We start from the raw sequence: 10,573 nt of genomic DNA, 5'->3' as shown, positions 1-10,573 counted from the left end.
TTTTCCGTTATAAAAAAAAAAAAAAAAATCCTGTTGTCCATTGGAAAGGTTCAATGAACATTTCATGGAACCATCAATGTCAAAAAAGAACCTTAATTTTTAAGAGTGTAAAGCAACATATAAAATATAAATTTGGCTGCTAGATTAAAAGTAAAATCATGAGATTTAAAGTAAAATCATCTTTTAAAAAATCCTGTCTGTATCTAGACTTTCTCATTTGGTGCTGTTTAACTGTAAAGCATTAATGGGATAAGTTATCAAAAGGCATTCAAGCCTTTTAGTAAATCATACCAAGCAAATGTGGTAAAACTTTGTATTGATGCTCTCAGGGTTATAGATGCAGACTTAGAACAAAATGCCAAATCTTGCATGACAGATCGTAAAAACATAATGCCCTTATTTAATTGAATGATCTCTGTTCATGTGACATAGTTCATTTAAAACAACACAAACTCTAATATTGACAATTTACTGCCTGCATTTCCATAGCATAAATTGATAGTAACATTGAAACCAAAATGAAAAATAATTATTAGAAGTATTACATTTTTAGTGAGGCTCAGATAGAAAAAAACAACTACAACATTAATGTCACCTTGTGGTGAAATTATACAGGCAAAGCGCAATCAATTGCACAGAATATTGTCTTATTCCAGTTTGTGATGTTTCATTAAATAACTCAGAACTCATTGTTTCCTTAATGATTCATTGCTATTGTCAAAGCTGTTCTCAAGACCAAATACTGTCATAGCTAGGAATACTAAAGTGTCATTTACACTTTTCCTTATTGACATTTCCAATAGTAATTTGCCTAATTTACTTTCTCTTTTGTTACAGCCAGGATGCATTAGAACAAACAGGACACCTCTTCTCTATGATGTCAAAATGCTGATAGGTGATCCCAGTCCTCCTCTGATAGCTGGTGTGATGTATTATCTGGCAAGAGTCAAAAGAGAAAACACAGCCCTTATTGGTCATACGAGATGACACATACTGTACAACTACAATGTTCCAGAGTCATTTTCTGCACTGTCATTGTGACATTTAGCTTTCCAGCACTGGGGACTGGAGAGAATAATCTACATATGCGAGATTAGCCACCAACTGATAATTAGTTATTTATTGTATTTACTTCACAATATTTTTGTGAACAGATTAGGATATAAATCTGATCAATGCTTTGCTATGTTACAATCTAAAAATTGTTATACAAACAATTAAGCACAGTTACATAAACATACACATTAAAATAATTACACAGTTTACATTTAAACATGATTATTTCTCATGTATATTCTTTTGTATTAATTCCTGTATGTTTTTAGTTGTATTATTTTTATATTAAAATCTTCTTAAGAAAACAGTCTCAATATAGTTATTTACGCAACGCGCAATTTGTATATGTCCCATTCAGATATTTGAGATCTCCATGGTTGTTTTTTGTTTTTCTTTTAACAAAAAAAAAAAAAAAAAGCTGAATCACGGCCTCTGGTGGTATTTTCTGGAAATCTCCAGCAATAACGTGATTGCGTCAGCAAGAACGTGACTAGTCAGGGCGTGCCTATCTGAAGCCAGAAACGATAAGGAACAGCAGTACCGGAAGCACAATTTTGAAAAGATGATTTTCACTTGTAAAAGTCTCTTAAACAGTCAGTGCTAATGTTTTTCTTTTCCCCTTGTAAAATAGCACAGATTAGTTATTTGAGCCAAAAATGAAACAATCCTTATGTAGTATTTGTGCGTGTGTGTGTGTGTGTGTGTGTGTGTGTGTTTGTTTGTGTGTGTATATATATATATATATATATATATATATATATATATATATATATATGCACAGATTAGTTATTAGTTTCTCCACTTTCAATTTTATACTATATACTCTCTACAAAAGGACATTTGGCAAATTCCAGATGTTTGGCTGGTTATAGCCTTGGTCCTGTCGAGTGGCACGCCGTCTGTGTATATAGTTTGCATTCAGAATACACTACAACTGAATATAGGTTTACTGGATTTACAGTATTCGGTATTTATAATTGTGGATTATTTTTATGTCCCTCAGTTTGGAAGAGAAACAAATCCACACCCGAAAATCAGGATAGCACAATTAGGCTACCACAGATCGCTTATAAAAAGCAACACTGCATTTTACATCCACTTTTTTTATTTTTTTATTTATTTATTTATTTATAATTTAACTTTCAAAATTACAGAATTCAACAGTAAGTTCTTGACATATTACATTTACACATTTTGTATACAAACTGAAAAACAATTTAAATAAAAAAAAAATGGAAAGAAAAAAATAATGGCCTTCACAATCATATGTTAAATTCATTTAGCAGAGACAGTTCTGTGGGATTATCGATTTTTTAAAAAAATAAATAAAATAAATAACTTTAAAGGCTGTTTGAAAATGAGCAAAATTGTGTTTTGAGTTAAGTTACTCCATTTAGTTTGATGAATATAACAGTTTCCTAATAACAAAAACAAATCAATAAAAATGTTTTTCTTTTAGAAGTCATACTCATGAAGGAAAACAGATGTTAAGTTTAAGATTAGGATGCAGTTCATTCGAACACTTAATGACTGCAGTGTGTCATTAATTCTGTTCCATACTTTCTCCTCGAATGGCAACATCAATAAGAGCTGTCCGAGACAAATGGGGAGAGCGCAGCAGAAATAAAATACATGCAACTTACGTGATGCTTGCTGCTGTGGGACACCCTGCCATAAACTGCCGAATACAATTTATAAACCCCGAGTACTTTTATTTTGAAAAAACAGCCTCCTGTAGCAGCTTCACACCCCCAGCGATGACATCTCAAAAAAACAGCAGTCGACTACAAAACCCCAAACACCGCGGCTGCGTTCGGCTCACAGATAAAAGCTTTAACTAGATAACGAACGCCATAACGTTACCCAAGGAGGATTTGCGCACAATTTCGGTAAGATACACATTTACTGTTTTAGCAATTAATATAACGTTAACTCGGTTAAAATGTTCATTTTTAACGCAAAACAAACGACAACCAGTCATTCCTGGTTTTTCTATGCTTATTAAATCGCCCTGTTTAGACTAGATTTATTAACAAACGTTTGATTTAACCTCACCCGGCTCCGTCTTTTGTTAAATTATGTTAACTTCTGGTCAAGTTTATTGTATCACATCTTAATGGCAACCAAGAAATCGTTTATCGTCCGCACCCCCTTACAATAGCGTTTATAACAACCCGTTTATAACACCCATCTATTGAGATGTTCACATATTATTCTGTATGATTCAGCTTCAGTCGTTCGGTGCTCATAGTGAAGCCACAACAGTTACGTAACGTAATAGCCTCAGCTTAATATAGTAAACAGGATCATCTTAACTCTTGCCAGGCCTTCCGCATTTAAACCCTGTTTTCCTCGTTGTGTGGATTCCTGATGTTTGGACTGGCAGCTTGTTTGATTGATATGACAACAGGCCACTCTGTGGGTCAGAGGTGATGTTTGATTTCCTGATTTCCTGATTTCCTGTGTGCAGTCAGCTGCTGAGCGCTTGTCACCGCTGTGCCATGGAGTTTCCAGATCTCGGGGAGCACTGCTCGGAGAAGAGCTGCAAACGTCTCGGTATGCCTGTAATGTCTGATTAAACCGTGTCCCATAGAGCAGGGAGCAATAAAGTTGTTTTTTTCTATTGGCTTGGATTTGTCAGATTTTTACTTTGCTTGTCAACATTTTCACTGGCCACTAAAAGGAAGCACAACAATGTAAACAATGTTTTTAACAATGAAAAACATTAACATTAAGTTTGGGGTCAGATTTCTTTATTAATTTGATTATTTGGAAAGGAATAAATACTTTTATTCAGGTAGGACAAATAAAATTGTTCAGAAGTGACAGTAAATACATTTATATTGTTATAAAAGTTTTCTATTCTGATTGCTGTTCCTTTTGAACATTCAAAGAATCCTGAAAAAAAATGTATCATGGTTTCCACTAAAAAATGAAGCAGAGAAAAAGTTTTCAACTGTAAAATCAGCATATTAGAATGATTTCTGAAGGATCATGTGACACTGAAGACTTGAGTAATGATGCTGAAACTTCAGATTTGATATTGCAGGAATAAATTATATTTTAAAGTTTATTCAAATTGAAAAGTTATTTTAAATTGTATTAAAACTCCACAATGTTAATTTTTTTTTTTACTGTATTTTTGATCAAATGAATGGAGGTTTGGTGAGCATAAGATGTTTTAATGCTTTTCTTTCAAAAGCATTTTTTAAAAGTCTTAACAACCAACTTTCGAATGGTAGTGTATAATATATATGCCAGAACAAAATGCGTCATTCAATGTTTCTTTTTCAAAAATGTATTTAACAAAAACAATTGTATATTAGCTAGCTTTTACTTTTGCAATAATAGTTGAAATTATAGCTATAATGTAACTCCATGGCACTTAGGAAAAAATAAATAAATAAAATTAACGATAATATCTGTGTATTACACAGCTGCCAATCAAATAGCCTAAATAAATAAATAAATAAAGGAATATGGATGTTGAGTTTTTCTGTGTTGCTCTTGGCATCTGCCATTTTCAGAAGTGCTGTGATTGACCAATCAGCATCAAGTACTGGAGAGTGTGTAACAAAAATAATGTGGCCTAATGTGTCAGCCAGGTCGATTAATTTAGCAATATTTGGCCAATTTAAGATCAAAAACACTGACTGATAATTATACTCTGATTTCTGTTGTAATTTTAACATCTAGTGTATATTTGTGTATCAATTTTAGTGGATAAATTATTTCTATCAGCCACTGAAAAACCCATATAGGTCATTAGTCATATAGTGATTCAGCATTAGTTGATAAATAAAACTTTCACTGTCCTGTGTGTACAGATTTTCTTCCAATGAAATGTGATGCCTGTGAAGAAATTTTCTGCAAAGACCACATAACTTATGCAAATCACAAGTGCACTTCATCATATAAGAAGGTGTGTATAATTGTGTTCAGTAAATAATAATCTTAACCTTAACCTAACCAATGCTTAAAACACACAGGTTGAGGCTTATACATGTTTGCTTCCTTGTGCAGGATATCCAGGTCCCTGTATGTCCGTTGTGCAACACCCCCATTCCCATTAGAAGAGGGGAAATGCCTGACATCAAAGTTGGGGAACACATAGACAGAGACTGCAAATCTGACCCTGCTCAGAGGAAACGAAAGGTAGGCCGGCCACAAAAAGGAAGGAGAGAAAAGGATATCTCTGTAAAATGAATGCCGACTTGATTGTTTCCCACCCTACAGATCTTTACAAACAAATGCTCCAAAGGTGGCTGCAAGCAGAAGGAAATGATCCGGGTGACATGTGACCAATGCCACTTGAACTACTGTCTCAAACATAGACATCCACTCGACCATGACTGTAAGACTGACGGCAAGCCAGTCTCCAAATCAGGGTTAGTACGATAGTTTTGCTTTCATACGGCCGAGTTAAGCTCTCTGGAAGACTAGTCCACTAGTAATGGTGGGGTTTGTTTTGCAGGCATGCTGCTCTAATGAGAGCTCAAGCCCCTTCTTCCAGTAATGCTGCGGCATCATCCACTAGAGGGAACTGTAGGACCATGTCCAATGGAGTAACTGGAACTAGACCTCAGAGCAGTAGGTAAGCACTTTTTTGGGGGGCTTCATGCATTTGATAAAATACAGTTAAAACAGTAACATTGTCTAATGTTATTATAATTTAAAATAAGTGTTTTCTATTTGAACATTTTAAAATATAATTTATTCATGCAATGGCAAACATTACATGATCCTTCAGAAATCATTCTAATATGTGATTTGCTGCTCAAGAGACATTTATTATTATTATTAATGTTGAAAACAGTTGTGCTGCTAAATATTTTTGTTGAAACGATGATGATTCTTTAAACAAAAAGTTCAAATGAAAAGCATTTATTTAAAACAGAAATCTTTTGTATCATTGTAAATGTCATCACTATCACTTCTGATCGATTTAATGCATCATGTCTTAATTAAAACATTAATTTCATGAAAAAAAAAAAAAAATCTTACTGGTCCCAGACTTTTGAATGGTAGTGTATAGAAGTCATTTGAGTGTTTTCTCAGGTACTTATTACTCTCTGTTGCCCCTCAGTGCACAAAGGATAAATGCTGCGTCTTCTCCGATGGTGTCTCCAACAGCGCAGAATGTAATTCCCCCATCAGCGTCATTTCAAGTCGGCCTGGTATGTTGTTCATTTTGAGCTTGATTTTAAATACACTGTCAGTTTTTAAACTATGTTTGACTATATTTAAACCATGATTTGTGTTTTATTTCACAGACGGAGGAGCAGGCCCTCCAGAGAGCATTGGAAATGTCACTGGCTGAATCAGCTCGGGCAAGCCAACCTACTCTAAGGTATTTCTGACCTCTTCTGCCCTAATAATAAACCATCAGATTTTAAAATGATTTTTGAACATTACATTTAGTATTGAAAGTGTGCCATTTAAAAAAAAAAAAGAAAATGTTTAACTATAATATTGAAATCTGAAATCTATGCTAGTAACTAACTTTGTGCATTTCAGCCCTCAGGAGCAGGAGGATCTGGCCTTAGCTCAGGCTCTCGCTGCTAGTGAAGAAGAATACAGGCGACAGCAGCAGAGACAACAGGTAGCCAGAAACCTTAGCAGTCAGTAGCATTCTATGCTAACAGGACCTCTTCTAGGTACATAGCCCTAGTGGCATCTCTGTTTACATCTAATCTTTTGGGTGCCGGGCTCTATTAAATAGTCTGTATTGACTATCAACATTAAGTATCAACATCTAACACATCTTGGGTGAGCGGTAACATCTGGGTGTGCATCTGGGAATGCAGTAACATTGCAATATTTACACAGGGACTGTTAATTAAACAAGAAACTAAAGAGAAAAAAAATAGGTTTGCCTATCAATTATAATTATTTTTCAAATTTTGCGGGGGTGTGCTTTCGAACTGGAATTGGGTTTGCATGCGTTATAATTTCAGGAGAGAGAAAAGATGATTACAGAAGCAAGCATGTGTACTTTTACTATTTTGCTGAAATGGTCTCTTTGAAATGTGAATTTGAATAAACACTTGGCTTGATATTTGTATAATTGTCGTCTTGTTAATATGAATTTTATTTCAAAACACTGAAACTAAAGTTTTAATTTGGCCGAAAACAAAGTTTATTTAATAATAAAATAATTAGATTTATTTAATAATCAACGCTGAGTTGCATGTAAACATTTAAAATATTTACCGTATCACCAGGGCTAACCAGCCAAACTTCAGTCTCTCATTTAGGTCATGTCATCATCAATCAGGTTTTGTCATTATGTCCGTGAAAGATGCTACTACAGTGATTAAATACTTGATCTCTTATTCTCTTCTCAATCCACAGGGAGGAGTTGTCAAAGAGACCAGCTGCTGCCTGTCGTAATGTGAGGTGGCACTGACCAGCTGTAATCTGCCTCAATCTGCACACAAGCACCAATAATGTCCCAGTGAGCTGCACATGTCTAGTGGATTTCTGAGTCCAGCATATGAAGCTTCTACTTCCCAAGTCAACACATCTGACGGCTGTTATGTTGCCGTTGTTTTTCTGTTTCGCGTCACTCTGTATTGTGCTTCTTAGATGGGCAATTGTGCCGTTTTGGCAAGTGGTGCTTCATGTAAATATTTTATATATCTATCATGTTAATCTGTCAGTCAATCTAGATGTCTTTTGAAATAAATTATTTTAAAGTGTTTATTTCACTCTCTGTTGATCACACCTCTTAACCAGAACATTACACACTTTAGTCTTCATTATACATTTTATTTTAAGAGTGGATGTTATACATAAGCAGTGTAAAAGTGTGGTCACATTAGAGACATTTGAGATTTTGGGTGCAAAATGGGAGCTATGCCTCTCTGCCGGGATGAATGTGGTTCAAGATACCAGTGTATATATTGATACAAGACATCTTATCAGAACTGATGGAGCAATAAATTGTTTCTTCAATTTTACATTTAGTGATTCGATTCCATGCAGGTTTGCCATTTTGTTTGATACATAATAAAAATTTTGCCATTTTGAATTATCCAGAATTTTTTATTATTATTATTTTATTATTATTATTTTCATTTTACATTCATTGTGACAAGTCTGACAACAACCTTTCCACTTCAAGCTATAGACCTTAGTCAGATTAGTGCCATATTTTTGACTGGAATGGAAATAAGGCTGTGAGGGATAGAAGTACAGTGCATTCGATCAATTGTAATGTTGTTAAACAACATACCGATTGTTTAGCTGATGACAGGTTTGTTTTTGTTTTTTTGGAAAGACTGCCAGTAGAAAAAAACCTCCATAAAAAAGTTTTGACATTTCTGAGTTGACAAAGTGAACATATAAAGTGTATTTGGATAAATACAAGGTTTGGAGTATTTTTATGCACTCTATTAATTTTGTATTTAAAAATAAAATGTTATTTATAAAATGTATAAATCATATTTATAAAATGTATGCACTCTTATAACGGTTTTTTTTTTTTTTTTTTTTTTTTAAAGTAGGTTTAAAACAAACTAAATGACTACCAATCAATTCATTTTTGAAAGCATTTCAGCAGATCAGTCAGAACAGTAGAACCCTGTGTTCTCTGCTAATAACCCGACTGTTGTCACGGGGAACAACAACAACAACAATGCTCTACATGTTTCTTTCCCCCTCATTTTTTTATTTTTATTTTATTTATATATTTATTTAATTAAATCTTTAATTCCTGTGGCTTATAATGGAAGTGATTACCTAGATTCTAGATTTTAAGAGAGAAACTTAAAGACAAAAAACAAAGAAAACAAAAACGTGTCATCTGCGCCACAAGAATGCGCTGTTTCTACATATATTTATCTTTGATTTGAAATAAAACAGTACATCCTTGTGGTGCGGATGATACAGAAGAGCATACACAGCATACAGTGATATGGAGAGACACAGAGGAGACCGTTGACAAAGGAATTACTGAATAAAGTCGTTATTTGTGTTTTCTTCACTTACAAAAAGTGTTCCCGTCGCTTCATATAACCCAGATTGCATGTCTGATGGCAGATGGAGTATTCTGTCGACGACTTTCATATCTTTTATGGACTTTGACACTGTTATTTACTTGCCAGTCTATGGGACAGTCACAAGCCTCCCGGTTTTCATCCAAAATATCTTAAATTGTGTTCAAAAGACGAACGGAGCTTTTATGGGTTTGGAATGACATGAAATTTACATTTTGGGGTGGAGTATCCCTTTAAAGAGACAGCAGCCTAAATATGCCTCCTGCTGTCTTTCATTATACAGTGAAGCATATCCGGTGTTATTTTACAGTAGATCATAGTTAGACCTAACTGAAAAAAAATTACTGTTAATTTAATTTTTATTTTGTTATTGGTTTCGTTTGTGCTATTGATTGTCATTATTTGTTCTTATTTTATTATTTACTATTTACATGTCTTATTTAGTTAAAATAAATTAAATTCAGAGTGCACATGATTCTTGGGTATAGGGAGGGGGCATGGTCCATGGGAAATAGTCCTGCAACCACAGCAAGTAAAAATCCTAGGAAACACTGCCTACTTTTAATAAAATTAGAAAAATGCCATTACAAAGGTAAAAAGAAATTGCCCCTTTAAATCACTTTCAGGCAAATGTCACCTCATATTAGGAAGGCAAATTTTTGATCAGTTTTATTGTTATTATTATTATTATTATTATTGATCAGAAGGTGCTCCTAAATTTTTTAAATTAGGAGGACAAACGCTCCTAATTACAAGAAAAAAAAACTGCTCTTAAACTGGATGTGACAATTTTTTTTTTTTTTTTTTTTTTTTTTTGCTTTAACCCCTGAAGCCAAAGTGTTCACATAATGATGTAACCGATGCATTAACACTGAAAAGCTAAGTGCTATAGCACGTCAGAGCTCCATGCCTCTTCGTTCAGGGTCATTTAAAAAATTACACCAGACCTCACTTACAGAGCGACAATTATAGATAATTACAGTAATTCATATTCAGATCAGTTATCATTTTTTGTTTAACTGATGATTTAATTTTTGAGCATCATTAAAGACAACTATATTTCTGTTAACCATATTGGGAAAATGCATGCCACCACATGTTTACTTTACAGAAGTGAAACAGATTTGAGACAGATTGATGACGTTGATGTTGGGGAGATCGCAGGTGCAGGTGGGTTTGAGTTAAAAGTGTTGTTTTTCTCTGGCGCAACATGAATTCAGGCTTGTTCAAATGTGTGCAGTCATTCCTCATCGTGACAGAAGTGCACTGGGTGCTTTAGCTGTCTGAACAGATTCCCTTCACATAGTCCATGAGGCAAAAAAACAATTGCACCCTAACTGCACCAGATGCAGTCTGCAGTCGAGCACAGCTGTGACACTGTAAGCATCTGTCAATATTTACAAGCTTTTTCAAGCTAAATTGTCAGTTCAACCGTATGGGGAATGGATCCCTGTATAATGGTTGTATCTCATCTGCTGTACTTGCATTGCAAAATCCTGAAGGAATGCTAATGGAAT

The 10,573-nt window shown here is 34.3% G+C and overlaps 1 protein-coding gene across 2 annotated transcripts; it reads left to right on the top strand.

The window, feature by feature from the left end:
• Positions 1 to 2,789: 2,789 nt before the first annotated feature.
• Positions 2,790 to 8,018, top strand: zfand2a (zinc finger, AN1-type domain 2A). Of its 2 annotated transcripts, none has more exons than XM_019098966.2 (10): positions 2,790 to 2,945; positions 3,527 to 3,612; positions 4,884 to 4,978; positions 5,080 to 5,211; positions 5,293 to 5,444; positions 5,531 to 5,650; positions 6,143 to 6,233; positions 6,330 to 6,406; positions 6,574 to 6,658; positions 7,411 to 8,018. In XM_019098966.2, exons 2-10 carry the CDS (start codon positions 3,558 to 3,560, stop codon positions 7,447 to 7,449), a joined length of 846 nt encoding a protein of 281 aa, XP_018954511.1. In that variant the 5' UTR covers positions 2,790 to 2,945; positions 3,527 to 3,557; the 3' UTR covers positions 7,450 to 8,018. The 2 variants fall into 2 exon arrangements, with proteins under 2 accessions (XP_018954511.1, XP_018954512.1); XM_019098967.2 differs by having other exon boundaries at positions 6,574 to 6,713.
• The last annotated feature ends 2,555 nt before the right edge of the window (positions 8,019 to 10,573 follow it).

The sequence above is a fragment of the Cyprinus carpio genome, chromosome A3 (assembly GCF_018340385.1).
Source record: "Cyprinus carpio isolate SPL01 chromosome A3, ASM1834038v1, whole genome shotgun sequence".
NCBI classification, from domain to species: Eukaryota; Metazoa; Chordata; class Actinopteri; order Cypriniformes; family Cyprinidae; genus Cyprinus; species Cyprinus carpio.
The sequence above is the reverse complement of the archived record's forward strand: the minus strand, read 5'-3'. Positions and strand labels throughout refer to the sequence as shown.